The sequence below is a fragment of the Nerophis ophidion genome, linkage group LG09 (assembly GCF_033978795.1).
Source record: "Nerophis ophidion isolate RoL-2023_Sa linkage group LG09, RoL_Noph_v1.0, whole genome shotgun sequence".
NCBI classification, from domain to species: domain Eukaryota; kingdom Metazoa; phylum Chordata; class Actinopteri; order Syngnathiformes; family Syngnathidae; genus Nerophis; species Nerophis ophidion.
In genome coordinates, this window is record NC_084619.1 from 49653519 (window position 1) to 49681206 (window position 27688).

The 27688-nt window shown below is 39.1% G+C and overlaps 1 protein-coding gene across 1 annotated transcript; it reads left to right on the plus strand.

The window, feature by feature from the left end:
* Positions 1-315: 315 nt before the first annotated feature.
* On the plus strand, positions 316-26428 carry cdt1 (chromatin licensing and DNA replication factor 1). The gene is made up of 9 exons (XM_061911145.1): positions 316-892; positions 8723-8949; positions 9037-9231; positions 12035-12180; positions 13834-13934; positions 14038-14226; positions 14325-14480; positions 19793-19994; positions 25863-26428. The coding sequence occupies exons 1-9, from the start codon at positions 452-454 to the stop codon at positions 26024-26026; spliced, it is 1821 nt and encodes a 606-aa protein (XP_061767129.1). The 5' UTR covers positions 316-451; the 3' UTR covers positions 26027-26428.
* Positions 26429-27688: the final 1260 nt, after the last annotated feature.

Below are 27688 nucleotides of genomic sequence, written 5' to 3' on the forward strand. Positions count from 1 at the left end.
TTTTTCACAACATACTTTTTACTTTTACTCAAGTAAATATTTGGGTGACTACTCCTTACTTTTACTTGAGTAATAAATCTCGAAAGTAACGGTACTCTTACTTGAGTACAATTTCTGGCTACTCTACCCACCTCTGTATATATATATATATATATATATATATATATATATATATATATATATATATATGTGTGTGTATATGTATAAAGCGTTATTACTTCCAATACAGTAAGTGGCAGTGTACATCTTTAAAGTCATGGCGATAACCCGCTGCTGAACCGAAGAACAAGAAGATTGTCTACTTCCGGGGCGTTCCGTATATGGGCGTAGTTTATTTATTTCCGCGCGAAAGTTGTCTGTGCCTTGAGGGTGACAAGTGACCAGTGTGACCACATCCATTTCATGTCCGCTGTGTTTGCCCAGAAACACATTTTTATTCTACTTATTAACCATGGCTCAGCCTCGCGTTACAGATTTTTTCTCTCAGCGAAAGAAAGGAGCGACTGGTTCGGCGAAAGAAGCGACACGTATCGGTGTTGTGAACCCTGGCTGGTCTAAAAGCAGCGCCATAAAGACAATATCTTCCAACCAAGACTTATTGTTGAGCTCGTCCTCAGCTCAAGTTCACGATGAGTTTGTGCGAGTCATCGACGCTGCGGCGGGCTTATCTACGGACGAGTCTACTACTCCCAGCAAGTTGACTCAAGATGTCCCCCGCAGTCCCCGGACCCCGGAGCGGCCCTCACTCAACGCAGAAATTGGGGCAGACGTGGTCTCTACAACCGCACGGCACAGCACAGCGAGGAAAAGACGAAAAGTAGAAGTTGATAATGTCGGGAAAACGACACAAACGGCCAGAAAGAAGCTTGTTCTTTCGCATCCAAAACCACAGGTAACTCTTTGTATTGTATCAAGTCGAATACATTTGCTTCCATGCATTAACATCAGTGATTCTCAAATGGGGGTACGCGTACCCCTGGGGGTACTTCAGGGTATGCAAAGGGGTAGGTGAGTTTTTTTTTTTATATTCTAAAAATAGCAAAAATTCAAAAATCCTTTATAAATATATTTATTGACTAATACTTCAACAAAAAAAATGAATGTAAGTTCATAAACTGTGGAAAAAAAAGACAACAATGCAATATTCAGTGTTGACAGCTAGAATTTTTGTGGACATGTTCCATAAATATTGATGTTAAATATTTCTTTTTTTGTGAAGAAATGTTTAGAATTAAGTTAATGAATCCAGATGGATCTCTATTACAATCCCCAAACAGGGCGCTTTAAGTTGATGATTACTTCTATGTGTAGATATCTTTATTTATAATTGAATCAGTTGTTTATTTTTCAACAACTTTTTAGCTATTTTTATATCTTTTTTTCCAAATACTTCAAGAAAGACCACTACAAATGAGCAATATTTTGCCCTGTTATACATTTTAATAAATCAGAAACTGATGAAATAGTGCTGTATTTTCCTTCTTTATCTCTTTTTTTTCAACCAAAAATTAATTGCTCTGATTAGGGGGTACCTGAATTAAAAAAAATATTCACAGGGGGTACATCACTGAAGAAAGGTTGAGAACCACTATTTCAACCCAATTAAATATAATTTATTGACGTGATACACCTATTTATTAATTTGTTATACATTTAGTAGTCTTAAAAAAAGCAATGTTGGACCATGAATTGATTAACGTGGACCCCGACTTAAACAAGTTGAGAAACTTATTCGGGTGTTACCATTTAGTGGTCAATTGTACGGAATATGTACTGTACTGTGAAATCTACTAATAAAAGTTCAAATCAATCAATCAGTCAAACCTACGATAGTTTTAATCTCACCCGCCGAATGATCAATAATGCCCAAAATCCTATTTATTTATTTTTTAATGGAACAACAAACAGACATTTATAATGTACACAAAAGTCAAGGCACTTTCAACATAACTTTGTAAATAATAATAATAATTGTAAATAATCAAATGTCAATAATACTTGTTCTTATGCTTTCTGATCTCACTATGTCCACTACTTGCTGTACATATCCTACCAAGCCAGACCTACACTGTTTCGATGTCCATTTCTCAGATGATGCGATTGTTGATGACTGAAGTGCTGATATAAACCAAAACTAACCGCCCGGATTGTATATAATGTAAATAATTCGATGTATCTACTCTTATGATTAACTTGTCTGATGACTGTATTATGCTGATAGTATATATTTGTACCATGAATTGATTAATGTAGACCTTGACTTAAACAAGTTGAAAAACTTATTCGGGACGGGTATTACCATTTAGTGGTCAATAGTACGGAATATGTACTGTACTGTGCAATCTACTAATAAAATTATCAATCAATCAATCAAACCAACAATCTACACATCAGGTTGAGCAAATCACAACACCAGCAAAACATGTCAAGGAAAGAAAACAAAAGCAAATACAGAGTATTAAATATTAATTAAAAACTATGGGAAAAAAAGTCAAAAAGGGCTACCTAAATTATTTTATATGTTTTCAACAAAGATCAATTTCAGGGCTTTTATACTCTTAATCGTCCTCCAAGTTTTGATTGATAATTGTAAACCATTAAGCCAATTGGAAAATTATCTTTCATTTTGTTTATCTGCCATATGTAGAAAGCCAGTCTGTGAAAATAATGCTTACATTAAACCGGTCCCTGGTGGAAAAAAGGTTGGGGAACTCTGGTCGAGAGCAGAGTTGTCGAAAGTACGGCCTGCCGAAGTCTCATAACAGACGTCATAATTTTAACAAGATGATTAGATTGCGGTGTGTAGTAGCCTAGATTGATTCCGCAGCAAATTAGTTAGGACTTGGAAATTTTTGCACCCCCCATGTGGAGGTCGATGCAATCATTAGTTGATGACCACAAGTTTGGTTTCAAGTACCCCCAGAACAGCATCAATATATATGACCCAATCTAAACATTTCCCTACTCATAGTTTAAATGAACTATACCAACAAATAAAGTCAACACACGGCCGCCCAGAACACACATATATGTAATTTGAAATTACACGTACTGTATATCCATTCATTAGAGTGCATGATGGGTGATTCATGTAAAACACTCTGTTTGGCGCATTTTAGCTGCTTAATATTTCTGATTGATTACCAAACTTGAATGAAGACGTCAGGGAAGTAATCAAGGTAGGCGTCGAAGTTTCACATACTCTTGACTATTCAACGTTTTAGCGTTGGGTGGGGTTAAAGTGGAAGTCGTTAATGTTTTGTGTTATTGTTCAGTCTGCCGTAGCTTGATTCAATCAATGCAAATTGAAGTGTTGTTTTGGTACAAAAGACTTGTTACGCCGCACTCAGTGCTCTGCTGTGAGGCATAGACAGCGTCGTAATGTGTGTATTTGTGTCTGTGTGCACGCGCATCCATATATCAGTGTATTGGCGATTACCCCCAAAAATATGTCTTTATCGCAGCTTGTACTGTATTTTTAAAATTTTGCCGAACTTCCTTCTTCAAGTTTTGTATGAATTTGCATTACTTAAATCACTGCCATCCAGACAATCTGGTAACATTCAAAGAACGTTAATATGTAACATTTCGGGAACCGAAAAAAATGCTTGCCATTTGCACCAATATGGAATCAAAAAGCAACCCAAACTCACACTTTAGGTAACGTTAATTGTCCAAAAGGCTAACGCAATCACATCGTTCTGTGAACCAAAAACGGTTAGCTGGGCTAGGTGTAAAAACAGTTGATCACACTGAGAAAGCACACATAGTAAATAATGATAAAAAAAAAACAAAGTTAGTGTAATTATTTCAATATCAAATTTATTTACATGCTTAATTACACACACAAACATATACATATGTATGTATATATATATATATATATATATATATATATATATATATATATATATATATACATATACATACAGACACACACACACACACACTTCAGAACTGTATAAATATATATCTATTATAGTAGGGCCGCACCTAACAAATATTTTCTTAGTCGATGATTATCTTAACGATTAGTCGACTCGTCGGATAATAAAGCGTACACATTTAATAGCTGTAATTTTCCATTGAATTTTAAATGTAGCTTACGTTGTTTTAGACATGTGCTTACGAAAAACAAATATAACTAATTGATTCATTCATTCATAAATATTTATACTGTAACTCTGCTGCTCATTCAGCTGTTAAAAAAATAAAATAAAACATATTGTTAAAATGCAAAGTACTAAATAATAATAATCTTGTTTATGTATTAAAAACTGTTTAATAGCAGCAAAGAAAACACAATATCTAATTTCCTCAACACGAAAAAAAACATTTTGTGGTGATGTTTCATAAGCTGCACACTGCTTTATTGACTATTGATGAACTCTTGGCAGTTTTAGCACTCTAATAGACTCAATGTATAGAATTATATCTTAATTCTTAAAGTGTTGACCATTTAATAGATTGTATAATCTTTTATAGTACCTCTGCATTGGTGTCTGTCTCTCTGAGTTACGTTTTTTTATTATTGTGTTGTGTCGTTTGTCTTTGTTGTGGCTTATTCAATCGTGCTGTAGCTGAAAGTTGTTATTATAATTTATGATATTTTATTGTGGTGTTTACGTTTGTTTTGACCTTTTCTTGACCAATGTAAGTATCAACTATTTTTGTCTTAATGATGCCACAGACGGGCAAACAAGCTTAACAATTAATTTCCTTATTATTAAAAGTGCTAATTTTTATTTTAAGTGTGCCTTTCCTAAATCCAATGTTTTCCTTTTTCTAGTATTGATAAAATCGATTGATTTCCTTTTAAAACAATCTTGGATCGATACTTATCTTCTGAAAGGTAAACTTGCCGTGCACAGATGGATATGCTTGAAATTTAGGAATACAAATCAATCTATCAACAACATATCAATCATTACAATCCTAATTTTTAGTTTATGGTATAGCTGAGGAGTTGAACCGGTGCAAACTAACATTGTTTTCTTAATTCACACTTTAAAAGTGAAAGTTCAATGTTTATTTTTGATATATATGTGTATATATATATATATATATATATATATATCCATTTCCTACTACCGCTTATTCCCTTTTTGGGTCGCGGGGGGCGCTGGCGCCTCTCACCTACAATCGGGCGGAAGGCAGCGTACGCCCTGGACAAGTCGCCACCTCATCGCAGGGCCAACACAGATAGACAACATTCACACTCACATTCACACACTAGGGCCAATTTAGTGTTGCCAATCAACCTATCCCCAGGTGCATGTCTTTGGAAGTGGGATCACACAAGACTACTTCGTCTCTACAGGACTGTTTCATGAGGGGTTCCCTCAATCATCAGGAGATTTTAATTTGCTCATGAAACAGTCCTGTAGAGACGAAGTAGTCTTGTGATTTTTCCCACACCTACATATTGCGCTCTACCACGGTATCGAGCACTATTGTCTGGATAATCCAATCAATATATATATATATATATATATATATATATATATATATATATATATATATATATATATATATATATTCTCAGAGGCTTAAAGTGTGATTAATCAGTTTACTTGATTAATCGGACAAACTAATCGATAGATTACTCAATAACTAAACTAATCGATAGGTGTAGCCCTAACTGTAATCTTTCTTAGAAACATTCTTAATGATTATGTTCAGGGCGGCCCATGTTGCTCTAATGATGTTTTTCTTCTTGTCTAATAGACTATTATTCTTTCCGACCTACACATACATACAGTAAAGATGTGTTTATTCTTCAGCGAGAGTTGAACCATCTCACTTCTGTTGCAAGGTGTTAGTCCCTATAGACTGGGCTCTTGCAGTCAGTGTTCATGTAAGAAGACCGCGAAACCTTTGCTTAACAGCTGTTAAATTACATTTGGTTAATTATAAAATATCAATGGAGGATGCACAATAGGATGTGGTGTGATCAATATTGTGGACTGTTTTCTTACTATTTACAATGGCATAGCAAAAATATATACAGTATATTGCACAGCTGCCAACATATAGTGCAATCCGGTAGCTTTGATCATTCTCAGTGGTGACAGACAAATGATACAAATGGGCTATGGCACAAAAATAGTACCGTATTATCTGCACTATAAGGCGCACCTAAAAACCTCCTATTTTCTCAAAAATTGACAGTGCACCTTATAATCCGGTGCGCCTTTTGTCTGGACTAATATCGAGCCACAACAGGTCTCGCAACTACGGTAAGCACCCGCAGACTTCATTTTCCCCCGTAGAAGAAGAAGCGCGCGGTGCATGCTGGGATATATGATTGCGCGAGGCGTGCCGTTTCATTTCTATTTTTGTGTTTATGTAAAGACCCCAAAACGGCTCCTATTAAGAGAAACGCTTACGACGCAGAGTTTAAACTCAAGTTGATCAGTCACGCAGTAGAACACGGGAATACAGCAGCAGTGAGAGAATTTTAAATTACCGAATTAATGATGCAGAGGTGGAGGAAGCAACAAGATGACCTGCGCCAAGTAAAGAAGACTAAACCCATTTTCCGAGGGTACAAAGCGAGATGGCTACAGTTGAGTTAGTGATGTATTATATTGCTTTGCACTATTTCGAGTGTTACTATATTGTGATTGCACTAACCTTTGATTGACCGCAACAGTATCTGACTGTTTTTTACATGTTTATTGAATCGAAGAAAAGTTCCCCTCCACAATGTGATATACAAACCACGTTTCCATATGAGTTGGGATATTGTGTTAGATGTAATTATAAACGAGATACAATGATTTGCAAATAATTTTCAAACCATATTCAGTTGAATATGCTACAAAGACAACGTATTTGATGTTCAAACTGATAAACTTTTTATTTTTGCAAATAATCATTAACTTTTGAATTTGATGCCAGCAACACGTGACAAAGAAGTTGGGAAAGGTGGCAATAAATACTGATAAAGTTGAAGAATTCTCATCAAACACTTATTTGGAACATCCCACAGGTGTGCAGGCTAATTGGGAACAGGTGGGTGCCATGATTGGGTATAAAAGCACTTCCATGAAATGCTAAGTAATTCACAAACAAGGATGGGGTGAGGGTCACCACTTTGTCCACAACTGCGTGAGCAAATAGTCAAACAGTTTAAGAACAACATTTCTCAAAGGGCAATTGCAAGAAATTTAGGGATTTCAACGTCTACGGTCCATAGTATCATCAAAAGGTTCAGAGAATAAGGATAAATAACTCCACTTAAGCGGCATGGCAAGAAACCAACATTGAATGACCCTGACCTTAGATCCCTCAGACGGCACTGTATCAAAAACCGACATCAATCTCTAAAGATATCACCACATGGGCTCAGGAACACTTCAGAAAACCACTGTCACTAAATACAGTTTGTCGCTACATCTGTAAGTGCAAGTTAAAGCTCTACTAAGCAAATTGAAATCCATTTATCAACAACATCCAGAAACGTCGCCGGCTTCTCTGGGCCCGAGATCATCTAAGATGGACTGATGCAAAGTGGAAAAGTGTTCTGTGGTCTGACGAGTTCACATTTCAAATTGTTTTTGGAAATATTCGACATGGTGTCATCCGGACCAAAGGGGAAGCGAACCATCCAGACTTTTATCGACGCAAAGTTCAAAAGCCAGCATCTGTGATGGTATCGGGTTGCATTAGTGCCCAAGGCATGGGAAACCCTACAAATCTGTGAAGGCACCATTAATGCTGAAAGGTACATATAGGTTTTGGAACAACATATGCTGCCATCTAAGCGCCGTCTTTTTCATGTGGGCCCCTGCTTATTTAAGCAAGACAATGCAAAGCCACATTCAGCACGTGTTACAGCAGCGTGGCTTTGTAAAAAAAGTGCAGATACTTTCCTGGCCTGCCTGCAGTCCAGACCTAGCTGTCTCCCATTGAAAATGTGTTGTGCATTATGAAGTGTAAAATACGACAGCGGAGACCCCGGACTGTTGAACGACTGAAGCTCTACATAAAACAAGAATGGGAAAGAATTCCACTTTCAAAGCTTCAACAATTAGTTTCCTCAGTTCCCAAACCTTTGAGTGTTGTTAAAAGAAAAGGTGATGTAACACAGTGGTAACAATGCCTTTTCCCAACTACTTTGGCACGTGTTGCAGCCATGAAATTCCAAGTTAATTATTATTTGCAAAAAAAAAAAAAGTTTGAGTTTGAGCATCAAATATCTTGTCTTTGTAGTGCATTCAATTGAATACGGGTTGAAAAGGATTTGCAAATCATTGTATTCCGTTTATATTTACATCTAACACAATTTCCCAACTCATGGAAACAGGGTTTGTAAATGTTGCACTACATGTTATACCTTGCTGTTAAAAGATAAACAAAATACCAAGTCACTAACTTTACCTTGGGGAAAATAATAAAACAGCTGTTTATTCATTTTGGGAGTGAACAGAGTTGTCAGAACGCTGGTTTGTAATCTATTAATAAAGTTTGACTGACCTATCTGACTGTTTTGTTGACATTCCTTTTAGCCCAGCTCCATCTATGGATGCATAACGTAACCCCAGCCTCTGCTGTAGCGTCTATTCTATGCACCTACTAATGCGGTGCGCCTTATATATGAATATAGTTTTAAAATAGGCCATTCATTGAAGGTGTGTGTGCCTTATAGAGCGGAAAATACGGTAGCTGTTTTATTTGCTATCACTTGTCACAAGTCTAAAGAAACTCCATCTTTCAGGGTCTCTGCAAAGAAGATATTACGGCTCTCAAGTCTCGCCTTCAAAGGATCAAAAAACAAGCTGAATCATCTAGTGCTATATCGTCGTCTTCAGTTACACTGACTTTGGATGCGTCCTCCAAGTCAGTTGTAACCAAAGCGAAGGAACTTGCAGCTAAAGCGAAGTCAAAGAAGGCAAAGGACACTGAGGAAGAAAGGAGACAAAAAGACACACCAGCTCAAGAAAGGTGAGAATGTATCATTTGCAAGCTTTTGTTTTCTCACAGCATGTACAGTGCTCTTGCTTTTGCTTATACATTTGACTTGTCTCCCAGTATCCAACAGCCAGCATACCAGCAGTATCACAATTTAGCCCAAGATACCCCCCCTGGCCTCTCCCTGCCTTACCAATTCAAGATCCTGGCCGAGATGTTCAGGAGCATGGACACAGTGGTTGCTATGCTGTTCAACCGTTCCGAGACAGCTACATTCTCCAAGATCAAACGGGGAGTTCAGGATATGATGCACAAGTAGGTGTGACTATACATTGAACCAAAGTGCTTTGATCATAGACACATTTGTAGTTTAGTTGAAATGTTTTTTTATTTTTTATTAAATGATTAATTTAATTACATAAAAAAACAATTAAATGTTTTATTTTAATTACATCAATGTTATAAAAAAAAAATCAGGTATTTTTTAATTGTGCTTATTCTGTTTTATGGTTGTACAACCACTTTGTAATGTAACACACAGCACAGTATTGTTTTTAGGGGTCGAACGGTTATCAAAATGCACTGTTCGGCTCTTGTCACGGATTTGTTACACACTTTTTTGGTACCGTGTAAATTGTTCTTTTTAACACCCCAGAATACCAATCAGTTTGGGTTCTTGGAAAAAAGGCCACACACCACACTGGCTCGCAAACAATCATTGAGTGGCGGCAATGCATTACGGCTGACTGCAACACAACAAACATTTTACAGCATCAAACATCTAACAACTCTCCTCTTAACCCCGACCACTCCATCCTTCTATTTGCTAACGCTTGTCCCTCTTGGGGTCACTAAGTACTGATTTTTGTTGATTTATTGTGGATACAAAACAAGGCACTGATATACTAAAACCAGGTGGACAGCTAAATAAAGACTCTCTTGTTCGCTCACCCACTTTCATATATATTTTGTTGCTGTGCACAGATGGCGAAAATCGCTAATGTTCAATAGAAATATGGCCAGCACCCATTTTGAAGAAGCAACTCCATTCAAATGCACCTGACTCGAGACACGTTTGGTTGTTGCAGGCAGCTGACCAGTGGAAGACTGGTGCACTAATCACTAACCGACAATTAACGCCCTAATCGCTCGCTGACAACTAGTGCGCTAATCGCTAGTTAGTGACTAGCGTGATGATCTCTAGCTGGCAACGAGAGTGTTTATGGCTAGCTGAATATACTATTTTAATTGTTAATAATTCATGTTATATGTAGGCCTGGGCAATGTATTGATTTTATCATTAGATGTAAGTTTTTTTTGTTGCAGACGATTTAAAAAAAAAAAAGCGATTTTCTTCTCCTCATGCCCCCGGCATACTTTCTGCCCCTCAGAAGCTTCCGTAGCTTGCGCAGGTCCCTTAGTCCCTTAGCAGCACACCTACTGTAGCAAAACATGGCAAATGCTGCCGAGAGCGAGGCGTTTGTTCCAAAGAAAAGAAAAGTGTGGTCAGTACTTTAGTTTTGTGGTAAGCATCGTGAAATATTATTGCATGCTGCTAAGTGTATAAAGGTAGCAGCACAAAAAACTTCTTCCTGCATCTTAAACCAAAGCCTTCAGTCGAGTGCGGGAAATGCAACTGTTTACGAGGCAAACAAGACCGAAACAACAAACATATCATGTAAGATAAGAAAGAAGCATGGTGAAAAACTCTAGTCCTCTCAATGTTTTACTTGATTATTTATTTGCATACAATACTACATTTTTATTTACAGAAGTTCTTTGTTCAAGACTGAAGTTTTAAGTTTTCACTATTATTCTCAATGTTGGAGATAATTATTTGGATGCAATGCAACATTTTTTTTAACGGAAGTATTTTATTCAAAACCGAAGTGTTACTTCCCAGAGTAAGCTCTTAATTTAGTTCTATGAAAATGATTCCATAAAAAGTACAAGTTTTATTTGGTCTAAAATAAAACATTATTCAAATGATAATTTTGCTAAAGGTAAGATGCAATGTCATTTCACTCTACTGGTTTTTGATCAAATCAACAAACTAGTTTTGAATTATATCTGTCATTTGTGTTCAATGGTTTCTTTTAAAAGTAGGGGAAAAATTCGTAATGTAAATGTTTTGTGAAAAAAACATATTTAATATTTTAGCCAGTTCGCCCAGGCCTTGATACAGTAGTGTTATCATTTATTCACATTCAACTACATGACAGTGTGTTGGCTCAATGTTCATGTGTATTTAAAAACATTTCATTGATGGAAACATTGTGGGGGGTAATTATAAGAAAATATTAGGAATGTAACAATATAAAAATTTCATATCACGGTTACTGTGACCAAAGCTATCATTATTATCACGGCATTGTTAAATGTGCTCAAAAATTACTTATACACTCACACTGAAATATTTTTGACCAAGTTATTTTTTATCAAAACATAACTTCAATAAGTAGACCCACTATTTTGCATGTTTTGTGTTTCATTATGCTTCACTGATAGTGTTTTATCTGTTTTGATGACTAAACGTTTGTTGTTTTAAATATTGGTTTGTACCTAAGCACTTTAAGATTAATTTAAATAAAAAGTGCATAACAAATATAATTATTACAATTTATTATTTCTCGCAGGCGTTGTGTCCTACTATATTCAGCGGTCCTTGAACGCACCACCGCATCTCAGGAAAGATTGAGCTTACCTTATAGGTTTAGTGTTAACAATTAAATAGCTTAGTTGCTCGGACAGCAATGTGTTTTTATACGGTTTAGAATTTGGTGTGTTGTTGATTAACAGGGAAATATGTTAATGTCTCATGTTTTCATGTTAGCATTTAATTAAAGCCTGCAAACCGGCCCCAGTCAGTCCGTGAGTTTATCAAAATGCAAGTTAACAATCTCGGTTTTTCGATCATATTAATTTAAAACTACTAACTGTCGGGAGTTTTACCGCAGTTATTATTACATAAATTATATACTTTTTAAAAACCTACCAAAGATTTCATGGCTCCTCTGCAGTACCTTTTTGGACCCCCTGGGGATAGAGGACCCTTGTTTGTGTGTTCGTGATTATTAGTGTTTCAGATTAATTTGCCTTCTATTCTTGGTGTCTGCAGGCGATTTGAAGAACATCACATTGGTCAAATAACGACGGTATTTCCTAAGGCCTATACATTCAGACAGGAAAAGAACATCCCGACATTCAACTCCAGTATTAAGAAGGGCAGCTACCAGCTCACCGTGGAACCTGTCATTTCTAATGGTATGACAAGTCTTTATTGTGTGTTGCTATTTGTATTTACTTAAACTGTGGGCTCCTTTTGAAATTGTATTGTTTTTAAAGTAACTGCCACAGCGAGGAGTGGAACTTGCTTTTTTTTTTTGCCTTACCAGAATATATTTAGGGTATGTCACACTTTGCTTCACTGTAACCACGGTGGGAGACAATTTTATGCAGAGGTGTAGTTCTAACAATTCTATAGAAAAATTACACTATTTATAGTCGGAGGGGGGGTGCAAAATATTTTCTTCTTCCTGGGGGGGTCGTAACCAAAAATATTTGTGAAGCGCTGCTATATATATGTATATATATAAATATATATATAAATATATATATATATATATATATATATATATATATATATATAAATATATATATAAATATATATATATATATATATATATATATATATATATATATATATATATATATATATATATATATATACATATATATATATATATATATATATATACATATATATATATATATATATATATATATACATGCACACACACACACCAAATTTTTCGGACTATAAGTCGCCCCGGAGTATAAGTCGCACCTGCCAAAAATGGATAATAAAGAACAAAAAAATATATAAGACGCAATGGAGTATAAGTCGCATTTTTGGGGGAAATTTATTTCATAAAACTTAACACCAAGAATAGACATTTGAAAGGCAATTTGAAATAAATAAAGATTAGTGAACAACAGGCTGAATAAATGTACGTTATATGACGCATAAATAACCAACTGAGAAGGTGCCTGGTATGTTAACGTAACATATTATGGTAAGAGTCATTCAAATAACTATAACATATAGAACATGCTATACGTTTACCAAATAATCTGTCACTACTAATCGCTAAATCCAATGAAATCTTATACGTTTAGTCTCTTACGTGAATGAGCTAAATAATGTTATTTTATATTTTACGGTAATGTGTTAATAATTTCACACATTAGTCGCTCCCGAGTATCAGTCGCACCCCCAGCCAAACGATGAAAAAAAACTGTGACTTATAGTCCGAAAAATACGGTGTACATCCACATATTCACAAGTATTGTCGACAAAATATAATTGTCGGCCGCAAATTTTGACTAATCGTTGAAGCTTTACTCCCCAAACCTTTGGCCCTCCAATACCTGTGTATTTTTAGTACCATTGAGGGTACTCCTATTTATTGTACCTCATTAGGTCTTAGCGTGCCAAAGAGGTTATGGATCACCAGCAAACTGTACAACTTTGGAGATAGTGACCTTCTTGCATTTGCCGAACTTTTTTTCAATGAAATGGCAAAGTAATCTGAGATATTGCATAATCATCAATCAATCAATCAATGTTTACTCATATAGCCCTAAATCACTAGTGTCTCAAAGGGCTGCACAAACCACCACGACATCCTCGGTAGGCCCACATAAGGGCAAGGAAAACTCACACCCAGTGGGACGTCGGTGACAATAATGACTATGAGAACCTTAGAGAGGAGGAAAGCAATGGATGTCGAGCGGGTCTAACATGATACTGTGAAAGTTCAATCCATGCCTACAGTTATAACTAAAACCATATATTGGTGGATCAGCTGATGGTGACACAATGAAATCACAACAACGTGCCATGATTCTTTTTAGGTCAACAGGAAGATAAACCTCTCCTAACAGCCTCTAATCTTTTGGCAAGAAGACGCACCTTCCATCAGAACCTGGTTTCCATTGTTAAACACCACCACAAGGTCAGTAACGGTTCCGTATGCATTTAGTTCTTATAGGATAGTCAGAAAATCTTGCGCACCGATGGAAACGATCAATTAAGGGATCTCGTCTTCTTTTCAACAGGTTTTTCTCTGCTCTTTAGTACCTCCGGTGTGCGTACCAGACGTCAAACTGACCCGCTGGCACCCTAACTTTAATGTGGACACTGTGCCAGTTGTGGAGGCAAGCTTACTGCCACAACCCCCTTGCCTTGAGAAACCTGCCACTGCCCAGGAAGTGTTAGACAAAGCCCATTCTGTCATTACTCCCAAGGTACTCACCCAAATGTTTTGGGTTTTACATGTAGTATTTATAAATAGACTGTACAATTTCATTTGAAAATCAAATTGGATTGAATTTCTTCTACACAGATGGAGACGGCTCTGGTGTCTCTCGTTAAGAAGGCCGAAGATAAAAGAGCAGAATGTAGAGAGACCACTCCACAAAACCTAAACTGCACCCAAACATCCGCTTCAACTCAAATTCCTAATTCACTGAAAGGAGTGTCCCAGTCCTTGTTGAGCAGGGTAAGTGCACAACATTTTTAGGGAATGGTAGGGGTTATTTGCAGCTCTTCCTTGTAGTATTGTGGGTGTTCTGCATATACATGAAGAGAACATGCTACATGGACTGTGCTAGCTATTTTGATTATTTAGGAGATGAGAAACTTCAGCCACAAGCTTAGTAGATCAACTTTGTGTCCGCTGTCAAGTTTGCATGTGTTTATGTATATATGCCCTTTTGTAGATCATGACCTTAATAATTTCTTGGTTAACTACTTCACAGTCAAGTTAGCTTAGCGGTTAGCACGGATTCCCCCCTCATCTTCCTGCTGTGTTGTGTGTCTGTTAGTTTCACATTCTAGAACCATTACAGAATTTTTAACAGGCTGAATATAACATGTTATTAATACGTAGGTAGATAAGGTTAAAACATTGTCATGCAAAGATATGAATGCCGTTAAGTTGTTCAACATGTAAAGTACAGAATATCAGAAAAATGTATTCAGGTAGAACAAATGTCACCTAACAGTTTTGACAATCAAAGCATGATCATTTCAATCCACATTTTGTCTTATTGTGTGAAACTATCTAAACATGGAAGTGTAGCGCCTCTCCTCTAAATGCAACTGCTCCTAAAGCAGGAATACAAATTATGTTTTCCTACAACATACAAAGTCTGGCAAGACAACAACACACCGCGAGTATTTTTTTAAATTCTCTTCATAAATTTGTTTGTATCCCTGTGTAGAGCTGTTTCAAAAACATGTTTAAAAATTAATTGGAGCAAATTAATTGTCCAGTCTTGGTATTAAAAATGTAAAAATTATATGTCTCAGGTACACTTATTAACGATAAACTATTTAATCACAGAAAGATAATTTTTCATTTGTTTGACAGCCTGTGCGTGTGTATGTATATATATTAGGGGTGTAAATATTAATCGATACAAACCCATCCATCCATCCATCTTCTTCCGCTTATCTGAGGTCAGGTCACGGGGGCAACAGCCTAAGCAGGGAAACCCAGACTTCCCTTTCCCCAGCCACTTCGTCTAGCTCTTCCCGGGGGATCCCGAGGCGTTCCCAGGCCAGCCGGGAGACATAGTCTTCCCAACGTGTCCTGGGTCTTCCCCGTGGCCTCCTATTTAATAAGACAGTCCGATACCCCATACTCTCTGAGCACTCCCCACAGGACTTCCCGAGGGACACGGTCGAATGCCTTCTCCAAGTCCACGAAGCACATGTAGACTGGTTGGGCAAACTCCCATGCACCCTCAAGAACCCTGCGGAGAGTATAGAGCTGGTCCACAGTTCCACGACCAGGACAAAAACCACACTGTTCCTCCTGAATCCGAGGTTCGACTATCCGGCGTAGCCTCCTCTCCAGTACACCTGAATAAACCTTACTGGGAAGGCTGAGGAGTGTGATCCCACGATAGCTGGAACACACCCTCCGGTCCCCCTTATTAAAGAGAGGAACCACCACCCCGGTCTGCCAATCCAGAGGTACCGCCCCCGATGTCCACGCGATGCTGCAGAGTCTTGTCAACCAAGACAGCCCCACAGCATCCAGAGCCTTAAGGAACTCCGGGCGGATCTCGTCCACCCCCGGGGCCTTGCCACAGAGGAGCTTTTTAACTACCTCAGCGACCTCAGCCTCAGAAATAGGAGAGTCCACCACAGATTCCCCAGGCACTGCTTCCTCATAGGAATACGTGTTGGTGGGATTGAGGAGGTCTTCGAAGTATTCCTTCCACCTATCCACAACATCCGCAGTTGAGGTCAGCAGAACACCATCCGCACCATACACGGTGTTTATAAATGCACCGCTTCCCCTTCCTGAGGCGGCGGACGGTGGTCCAGAATCGCTTCGAAGCCGTCCGGAAGTCATTTTCCATGGCTTCCCCGAACTCCTTCCATGTCCGAGTTTTTGCCTCAGCGACCGCTGAAGCCGCACACCGCTTGGCCTGTCGGTACCTGTCCACTGCCTCCGGAGTCCTATGAGCCAAAAGGACCTGATAGGACTCCTTCTTCAGCTTGACGGCATCCCTCACCGCTGGTGTCCACCAAGAGGTTTTAGGATTTCCGCCCCGACAGGCACCAACTACCTTGCGGCCACAGCTCCGATCAGCCGCCTCGACAATAGAGGTGCGGAACATGGTCCACTCGGACTCAATGTCCAGCACCTCCCTCGTGACATGATCGAAGTTCTTCCGGAGGTGGGAATTGAAACTTTCTCTGACAGGGGACTCTGCCAGACGTTCCCAGCAGACCCTCACAATGCGTTTGGGCCTACCAGGTCGGTCCGGCATCCTTCCCCGCCATCGCAGCCAACTCACCACCAGGTGGTGATCGGTAGAAAGCTCCGCCCCTCTCTTCACCCGAGTGTCCAAAACATAAGGCCTCAAATCCGATGACACAACTACAAAGTCGATCATGGAACTGCGGCCTAGGGTGTCCTGGTGCCAAGTGCACATATGGACACCCTTATGTTTGAACATGGTGTTTGTAATGGACAAATTGTGATGAGCACAAAAGTCCAATAACAAAACACCACTCGGGTTCAGATCCGGGCGGCCATTCTTCCCAATCACGCCTCTCCAGGTTTCACTGTCGTTGTCCAGTAGGACAAGGGAATCACCCGGGGGAGCACTTTCCAGTACTCCCTCGAGTGTACCCAAAAAGGGTGGGTACTCTGAACTGCTGTTTGGTGCGTAAGCACAAACAACAGTCAGGACCCGTCCCCCCACCCGAAGGCGGAGGGAGGCTACCCTTTCGTCCACTGGGTTGAACTCCAACGTGCAGGCTTTAAGCCGGTGGGCAACCAGAATTGCCACCCCAGCCCGTTGCCTCTCACTGTCGGCAACGCCAGAGTGGAAGAGGGTCCAGTCCCTCTCGAGAGAAGTGGTTCCAGAGGCCTTGCGGTGCGTCGAAGTGAGTCCGACTATATCCAGCCGGAACTTCTCCACTTCGCGCACTAGCTCAGGCTCTTTCCCCCCCAGTGAGGTGACGTTCCACGTCCCAAGAGCTAGCTTCTGTAGCCGAGGATCGGACCGCCAAGTGCCCTGCCTTCGGCTCCCGCCCAGCTCACATTGCACCCGACCTCTATGGCCCCTGTTATGGGTGGTGAGCCCATTGGAGGGGTGACCCACGTTGCCTCTTCGGGCTGTGCCCGGGCGGGCCCCATGGGAACAGGCCCGCCATCGTGCCCCACCTCCGGGCCTGGCTCCATAGAGGTCTTCGAGCTGCTCTTTGTCTGATCCCTCACCTAGAACCTGTTTGCCTTGGGAGACCCTACCAGGGACAACATAGCTCCTAGGATCATTGGGACACGCAAACTCGTCTACCACGATAAGGTGGCAGCTCAGAGAGGAGTCGATACAAACCGATAACCGATTTTAACTTTAGAGATATGAATACATCGTTTAGCGAGCTTCTGGATCGATGTATATCTAGTAGAGATGCGCAGATAGGCAAATATATCATCCGCATCCGCATCACTTAAGTCGTCATCCACCCGCCGTCCACCCGAACCAACACTTTATTAGGACCGTACCCGCCCGCCAACCGCCCGCTGAAATATTTCAGAGGTTGTCCGCCTTTACCTCTCACAGAGCTATTTAAACCTGTTTCACTGAGTAATGATGACAATTGGAGCCGTTAACATTCCCGCGACTATCATGATGACAAAAATATGGGCGTGCTTTACCTCTCACAGAGCTACTTAAACCTGTTTCACTGACTAATGATGACAATTGGAGCCGTTAACGTTCCCGCGACTATCCAATAGCGTTCATCATGATGACAAGAATATGGGTGTGCTGTGAAGCCATTGCCTTAGACACCTTCAACAACATGGACGAACCGATTGTTGGTCCGGCAACATGTTGTGTGCAGATTCCGTAATTACACGTTCAAGATTGAAAGGCATACTGGGTGATACAGAGTACACTGATGGTTGTGACATAAACAATTTTAACACTCTTAGTAATATGCGCCACGCTGTGAAGCCACACCCAACAAGATTGACAAACACATTTCGGGAGAACATCCTCACAGTAACACAACATAAACACAACACAACAAATACCCATAATCCTTTTTATCCGTGACTCTTCCTGAAAATATTTCGCGCCCCCACCCCCGCCCACCTTACCGACGCACTGGGGGGTTGGGGGGGGGGGGGGTTTGCTGCTAGCGGGGTGTATAAAATAGTCAGGAAGTGTCATGAATACAAAGGATTATGGGTATTTGTTGTGTTGCGTTTATGTTGTGTTACTGTGAGGATGTTCTCCCGAAATGTGTTTGTCGTTCTTAATTGGTGTGGCTTCACAGCGTGGCGCATATTACTAAGAGTGTTAAAATTGTTTATATCACAACCATTAGTGTACTCTGTGTCACCCAGTATGCCTTGCAGTCGTGTGCATGTTGCCGCGGAAGCCACACACAACATGATGCTGGTTTGACAAGCAGATCGTACATGTTGTAGTAGGCGACAAAGCCATTGGCTTCATAGCACGCCCTAATACTTATTATCTGGGTGACTACCGGCAGTCATTCAGGAGAATAATAGCGTCTCTTATTGTCTTCTTCGCTTTATGACACGGGTCTTAAATGGCACTTTGAATGGCAAAGGATACCGATCACAGAACCATGCACATCAAATATTTCCGGATGGTTCAACCGCCACCCGCCCGAATCAAATTTAAAATCTATTTTTTCGTCATGTCAACCGCCCGACCCGCGGTTTATCCGTGGACTCCGCGGATGAGACCGCAAACCGCGCATCTCTAATATCTAGTATGGCTCGTTAGATGTCCGGTTGGAAAGTCATGAATCGGTTGATTGCAGATCTTTTACAAAATATGGCCGCTCTAAACTTGCGAGACTTCTGTGATGATCTCACACGAGAGTACCGTTCTTGTTTGCCACTGACAGCAACAAAGCGCCGAAAGAATATTCAATCTAAAGTTTGGTAAATTCTGGGATTTATTTATTTTTTTAAATGGTCTGTTGGATAAAAGTATGGACATTTGTAAAGTTTGAAAAGCAGCGATATCAAAAAGGTGAGCGGCTAACGAATCAAATCACTGGGAACTGTTGCGAACTGGAACCAGTTTTCTAATCCCATCCCTATAGTTTTTTTTGGGGTGGTCAGCTTTCCATTACAAAACTTTGATTTTAGGGGTCGTACCAGGTTTTGAGTGTGGAAATGAGTCACTAGGCGAGTACAGCCGGGCAAAAATGTTGAATAAATAGTGTTGTTGGAAAATCTTTGTTCACGGTTGGAGTTACTTGGAGTGATTTATTTACTATTAATTCTGTTTGGCCTTCTAGATTCGTGCAAAGGAAGCCCAGAAGCTCCAGGCGGCTATGACTCGAAACCCTTTTCAAGAAGAGCGCCTCTTGATGATGTCACAGCTCGGGGACCTTGCGAGGATTCTTCGGAATATTTTTGTATCCGAGAAGAAACCTGCATTGACAATGGAAGTTGCCTGTAATCGGACGGCCGGCAGCTTCAGATCATCTCTCAGTTCAGGTTAGTAAACAAGATGTACTGTAAGCCACGTGGAGGATTTAGTGAGAATTAAACCTCTGTACCTCGAAACAAAATAACTAAATATCCAATGAGAGAGAAAGCCGAGCCGAGTTTACCTGCTGGACATTTGATTTGAAGTGATTTATCTTGTATGGATGTTTACATTTATAATTGACATGCACCCGCTTTCCGCCTGATTGTAGCTGAGATAGACACCAGCGCCCCCCGCGACCTCAAAGGGAATAAGCGGTGGTAAATGGATGGATGGATGGGATGGATGCCAACCATATGCATTTTACGGAAAAAAACAGCATTCAGACGCTGAATCATGTCTACTTTGTGTTACTCCAAGAGGAACCACATGTATAGTCATCCCACGTTTATTTTATGGCTATTAGTTTTAAGCCGGATCAGACGTAGGTGATTAGCTGACACAAACATAAAGAGATAACAAGGCTGGGTTGCATCGTCCTCTCAGTAAATGAGGAATTCACGAGGATCAAGTGATTCTTTATCCGATGTAAATAACATTATAAAAAAAATAAATGTCAGTGTTTTTGTCAATGGCAACGACAAACGCATCGGATTTAGCGTTAGCTTTCGGTTTACTCAGGTTGAGGATAATGACGACACAAGTAGTGTGTAGTGGCTACTTTTACAGCATATCATAATGTAAATAAGGAATATTTCATGTGATTTACCTTCCTTCCACACGTTTATTGCCTCCTTTATTTCACAGTCATCCAACAAAGTCTCGTTAGCATCAAGGTAGGGCTGTGGGATATGGCCTTTTATTAATATCTCGATATTTTTAGGCCATGTCACGATACACAATATATATCTCGATATTATTGCCTTAGCCTTGAATTAACAGTTGATGCATATAATCAGAGCAGTATGATGATTTTATGTGTCTACATTAAAACATTCATCATACTGTATTAATATATGCTCATTTTCAACTTTCATGCAGAGAGGGAAATTACAACTACCGTATTTTTCGGACTATAAGTCGCTCTGGAGTATACGTCGCACCAGCCGAAAATGCACAATAAAGAAGGAAAAAAACATATATACGCATTTTTGGGGGAAATTTATTTGATAAAACCCAACACCAAGAATAGACATTTAAAAGGCAATTTAAAATAAATGAAAAATAGTGAACAACAGGCTGAATAAGTGTACGTTATATGACGCACAAATAACCAACTGAGAAGGTGCCTGGTATGTTAACATAAAATTTTATGGTAAGAGTCATTCAAACTATAATATATAGAACATGCTATACGTTTACCAAACAATCTGTCACTCCCGATCGCTAAATCCGATGAAATCTTCTTCCTCTGTGTCGCCTCTAGTATGCGTCCCGCTAGCGTTCTTTCTTTCTGCTGCTTGATTGCTGTTCTCTGCTGCATATTTCACTACGTCCAGCTTGTATTCTGCAGTACATGATTTCCTTTTCGGTGGCATTTTAGTTCAGTCCTCAGTTTTTATAAGTTACCGCCAATGTTTATGTGATCCATTTTAATAGCTCCGGCAGTAGCGTATAGCATGTAGCAGTTAGCATACGATGACCCAAAATGCACTTCTGCCATGACTTGCCCCCGCCGAATTATTATTGGTTGGCATGTGAGTGACGATTGCTGACATTTTCTTCGTCTCTTCCGCGAATGAGATAAATAATATTTGATATTATACGGTAATGTGTTAATAATTTCACACATAAGTCGCTCCAGAGTATACGTCGCAACCACGACCAAACTATGGAAAAAAACGTTGACCTATAGTCCGAAAAATACGGTAAGTCAATTGACCAAAACTGTATTTGTTAAACAGTTATTAAGCAGTGGCACAAACGTTCATGTCATTTCCAAAACTGAAAGTGCAAGATTGTCAGAGACATTTTAAAACAAGCTATAAGTGCACTTTTGTCAATGATGTCACCAAGATGACATATCAAAAGAACAGTGGAATAAAGTTCCCTTTTGCACAGAACACCACTACAATAGTTAAAAACAAATAAAGTGCACTTTTGTGCATGATGTCACACAAGAAAACTCAATAACTGTCAAATAAAAATGAGTTGCGTAATAGGTTACTGCGGACGTTATCTCCTGTTGACTTTTTTTTTTCCATATGGTGTTGATCTGTAAAAAGTTGCTTTGGCATTTTGTTGGTGTGGCACCGAACGGAGATGTTGACATGCGTAGTTTCAAGCACTCTTCATTGAGTGACTCTTTAAATGATGCTACATTAGCAGATCTGCTGCTTTTTTTAGCAACGCTTTTGCCGCATAAATGTTGAACATCTTCCTGCTTGAAGCCAAACCACCGCCAGACGATGGACCCCGTGCTGTTTTTCTTGGGAATTCATTCTTCCTCCATTTGTTACCAGATTCGCACCTTCTCTCTCTCGTATTACCACCCGCACCTCGCCGTTAGCACCACAGCTAATGTTACCATGTTGCTTCCTCTCTGCCCTGCGTAAGCGTGTGACGTTGCACACATGACGTACTGTATGTAAGAAGGTGCGCTTGGTTTACGTCTCTGTGGGGAGAGACAAGAGAGTGGGAAACTCATGCAGTGTAATGCCCGCAGCTAAAAGCAAATGAGTGAGAACGTATACTCGAAAATCACAATAGTCATTTTCTGTATCGCACAGAGACAAACCCGTGTATATATATTGAGTATATATATATCGAGTATATCGATATATGGCCCAGCCCTACATTGAGGTATTGTTTGGCAACACTGTCACTGTGGATCGACCACTAACCGCCCAAAATAGTGGAATCACCCTCGTTGGCATTCCACTCATTTGTTAACAAACAGCACAAAAGACCACCTTATTTGTTGGAGGCTACATTGCAGAGTCTTTTAGGAATGGTTGAAAGGACAGTGTTGTATGTGGGAAATATGTGCTGTCCAAAAAAAAAAATCTATTAAGATTTAAATTAAAATGGGAAAAACATACATTGAGAAAATGTCTGTTGCTCTCCTGAAATATTTTCCTAATTGAAATTAAGTTTTTTTTAAAGATAATAAAAAGATAACCATATACTAGTCTATAGACTATATGTCTGAGTAAAACCATTACAAGTTAGTAGCTCCACTAATGAGCACACAAGTTCCTGTGAGTCGAAAGTTCCTTTTGTTCTTCTTTCACTCTGCTGTCTGGCATGTTGTATTAGAAAGATACAAAAAAATAAGACATGAGCATCTTGTCCTCGCATACTGTAAGAGTGGTCGTGTGTTTGAAAAATACATTTTTGGAACACCCCCAACTGTGTTCAACCCATCAGTGGTCGACAGAACAGCCTGCCCCCTCTAAAGTTCCGAGAATTACCGTATTTCTCGGACTATAAGTCTGAGTTTTTTTTTCATATTTTGGGCGGGGGTGCGACTTATACTCAGGAGTGACTTATGTGTGAAATTATTAACACATTACCGTAAAATATCAAATAATATTATTTAGCTCATTCACGTAAGAGACTAAACCAGTGGTTCTTAACCTTGTTGGAGGTACCGAACCCCACCAGTTTCATATATGCATTCACCGAACCATTCTTTAGCGAAAAATAAATGGTAAATGGGAAATACTTGTATCACGCTTTCCTACCTTCAAGGTACTCAAAGTGCTTTGACACTATTTCCACATTCACCCATTCACACACACATTCACACACTGATAGCGGGAGGTTATGGAAGGCGATAACCACGACCCATCAGGAGCAAGGGTGGAGTGTCTTGCTCAAGGACACAACGGACGTGACGAGGTTGGTAGAAGGTGGGGATCGAACCAGGAATCCTCAGGTTGCTGGCACGGCCGCTCTCCCAACGGCGCCGCCCCCGAATTTTTTTTTTTTCCCCCAAATTCAAGACAGTTATGTTCTTTTTACAAAATGAACCATGCATGAACATCACCTTGTTCAAAGAACAAAACCATCACAGTGCATGAACTCACAACAAATTACACACCTGCAAATCAGATGGAAAATTAGAGGGAACATTGTTTGGGGTATGCATAATACGCTAATAGGGAGAAGGTTTTTTTTTACACGATGAGTCGGGTGTTTTGACCTCCGCGGGATAGGCTCCGCCGAACCCCTGAGGCCGACTCACCGAACCCCTAGGGTTCGAACGAACCCAGGTTAAGAACCACTGGACTGAATGTATAAGATTTCATGGGATTTAGCGATTAGGAGTGACAGATTGTTTGGTAAATGTATAGCATGTTCTATATGTTATAGTTATTTGAATGACTCTTACCATAATATGTTAAGTTAACATACCAGGCACCTTCTCTGTTGGTTATTTATGCGTCATATAACGTACACTTATTCAGCCTGTTGTTCACTATTCTTTATTTTAAATTGCCTTTCAAATGTCTATTCTTGCTGTTGGGTTTTATCCAATAAATTTCCCCCAAAAATGCGACTTATACTCCAGTGCGAGTTATATACGTTTTTTTCCTTCTTTGTTATGCATTTTCGGCAGGTGCGCCTTATACTCCGTAGCGACTTATACTCGGAAAAATACGGTATTCGAAAGTCCCACCTTGCTAGCAGGAACTAAAAATTGTTCCTGAATATACACGGGTAGTTTTTTGTGAAAACACAGGGGGGAATTTTATTTCCCCGGTTAATTGGTAAAGTTCCTGGAAAAAACTTCTTGCAATGGAAAAAGAACCTGATGTGACCTCGAGTCAAAATCATTTCCCGGGTCTTGTCTAGGCACTACAAACCCTGGCAAAAATTATGGAATAATCAGACACGGGATGTTAGTTCAGTTGTTTAATTGTGTAGAAGACAAAAAAGCAGATTACGAACACGACACAAAACTATCGTCATTTCAATTTGAGACGTTCTTATTAACGATAAACTATTTAATCACAAAAAGATCATTTTTCATTTGTTTGACAGCCTGTGCGTGTGTATGTATATATATTAGGGGTGTAAATGTTAATCGATACAAACCGTTAACCGATTTTAACTTTAGAGATATGAATACATCGTTTAGCGAGCCTCTGGATCGATGTATATCTAGTATGAACACCAAGAAAAAAAAATTGTGGTAGTCCGTAAGCATTTTGGTTTTAGATCAAGCAGAGTGAAAATATGAAAACAAATTCATTTCCAAAGCCAACACCTGCATCAGATGAAATCTGTTCATTAGTTTGCAGTGAAAAGGAATGTTTACACCTTGGAGCACTGTTGCACCAGGTGGATTTACATGAATCATGGCTCTAACACTAGAGATGTCAGTTGAAACAAAGGAGTTTTTGATTGATTGATTGATACTTTTATTAGTAGATTGCACAGTTCAGTACATATTCCGTACAATTGACCACTAAATGGTAACACCCGAATAAGTTTTTCAACTTGTTTAAGTCGGGGTCCACCAGTCGGGAGAGGAAAATCTAACTTTTTCAAGAAGGTGAAGCTGCTCTGATCTGACAACTGCAATCAGAGAAAGCTGGAGCAAGATTTATTCCTAAGTCCATATTATTTCCACTCTGCTTGATGGGAAAATGAAACCTAATGACCACCACAATTCATTTTCTTGATTTTTTTCTGTCTCTTAAAGCCAGAAAGTTGCTTTTTGAAATTAATAACGTTTAGTAAAATGTCTGTTTGTTTTCTACAAAATAAAACAACTGAATAAACATTCTACAAGTCTGGGGTTTGCATAATTTGTCAGTGGTTGTATAAGAACACTAAGAAAAAAAATAGTCATTGTTCGCATCTAAAAAAAAAATGAATTTAAGATAAAATGGGAAAAACATCTACATTGAAAAAATGTTTTCTGTTACTCTTCTGAAAGATTTCGTATTTAACTATTATGATCTGTGTGTTCTATCTCAATTCAGGCGAGATGGAGAAACACATCCGTTTGCTGGCAGAGCTGACTCCGGAGTGGCTGACTATCCATCCAATCAGGAAGGACTTCTACCTTAAATTGAACAAGAACATGGATCTAAATGTGGTTCTGGACAAATTGAACCACAAACTTCGAGAAGAGGAGATGCGCTAAGGTTTATAATCCAACCAAAATAATGGAATTATTACGATTATTATGGTATCTGGTGCTCACCAGCATATCACTGCTGTATGACCCAAAAATATTCCCCTATTTGATGACCCTTATTAGTTTTAAAGAATAATGTGTGTGCAATGTAAACTTTTGGCCAAGTGTGTGAAAACTTAAGCCTAAATGAGGCTTCACTTGGGTCTCATCAGGCCATGTCACTAAATGTGCATCAACTCTGCGTGTTGTAAGGCAGTTGTGGAAACAAGGTCTTTTTTTTCCCTTGAAGGTGTAATGACATGTAAACCATTATTTTATCTGTACTTTGTCGGGTGAGAATTATGTCATCTTTATTGCACATGCCCTCATTTAAAACAAATAAAAAAACTCGAGTTCATGCCTCCTAAATTGTATGAATGTGTATTATATTAATGTTTATGTAAATATTATTCATATTTATGTACACAGCGGTGTGTACATGTAGTGAGAAAAGTAGTCTTATATACATGTATAAACATTTGTGTACACGCAGGTGTCCTTTACAAACTGGCACAAAACAGCTGGGATTATGGATCTGAGCAATGAGATGTGGAGTAATGGCTATGATTCTTTGAGAGTAGAGAGCTGCTGATTTGTTGAAAATGGGAAAACAAAAGCAGAAGATAAGAAGTGTATGTAGAGTACGGTGCTCCGCGTATTGCAGACCTGCGGCCCGTTAAGGTTTTCAATCTGGCCCGCCGGACATTCCACAAAATTTTTTTTAGATCTTTAAGATGGAGACTGCAGCTGCCATTATGATGTGCAGTGATGTTTCCTAATGACCGGAAGTTTTCATCTATACAAAGTATTTCAAAGGTTGAAATCTGCGCTTTTGCATGATATATTAGTGACTATGGTCATCTAAGTCAGTGGTTCTCAACCTTTTGTTATTTTTATCAATTCAAGTACCCCCTAATGTTTTTTTCCCTTGGCCTCAGTTTGGACCCCCTCTCCAGGGCCCAGGCTTAGACCGATTTTTTTATTATATTTTATATTATTTTAATCTTCTATTTTTTTCTCCCATTCCACCTACTTGTTTACTTGTATTTCACCTTTTTTGTAAGGAACGCTGGAAGTCGGTAGACCCGTCAGCGATCCTGTAACGTTTGTCTGATCTTGAATGGGATTGTGCTGAAAATTTTAATTTTCCTGAAGGAATAAATAAAGTATTATCTAATCTAATCAGAGCAAAGCATTTTTGGTTGAAAAAAAGAGATAAAGAAGTAAAATACGGCACTATGTCATCAGTTTCTGATTTATTAAATTGTATAGGAGTGCAAAATACTGCTCATTTGTAGTGGTCTCTCTTGAACTATTTGGAAAAAAAGATATAAAAATAACAAAACGTGTTGAAAAATAAAAAAGTGATCCAATTATAAATAAAGATTTCTACACATAGAAGTAATCATCAACTTAAAGTGCCCTCTTTGGGGATTGTAACAGAGATCCTTCTGGATTCATGTACTTCATTCTAAACATTTCTTCACAAAAAAAGAAATCCTTAACATCAATATTTATGGAACATTTCCACAAAAAAATCTAGCTGTCAACACTGAATATTGTATTGTTGGATTTCTTTTCACAGTTTATGAACTTACATTCATATTTTGTTGAAGTATTATTCAATAA

What these genes read in the sequence shown, in the direction of transcription:
- cdt1 (XM_061911145.1), top strand. Translation starts at nt 452, where the DNA reads ATGGCTCAGCCTCGCGTTACAGATTTTTTCTCTCAGCGAAAGAAAGGA. An exon ending in GTTCAGGATATGATGCACAA is followed by an intron (nt 9,232 to 12,034) that starts GTAGGTGTGACT and finishes TGGTGTCTGCAG; the next exon opens with GCGATTTGAAGAACATCACA. An exon ending in TTGTTAAACACCACCACAAG is followed by an intron (nt 13,935 to 14,037) that starts GTCAGTAACGGT and finishes TCTTTTCAACAG; the next exon opens with GTTTTTCTCTGCTCTTTAGT.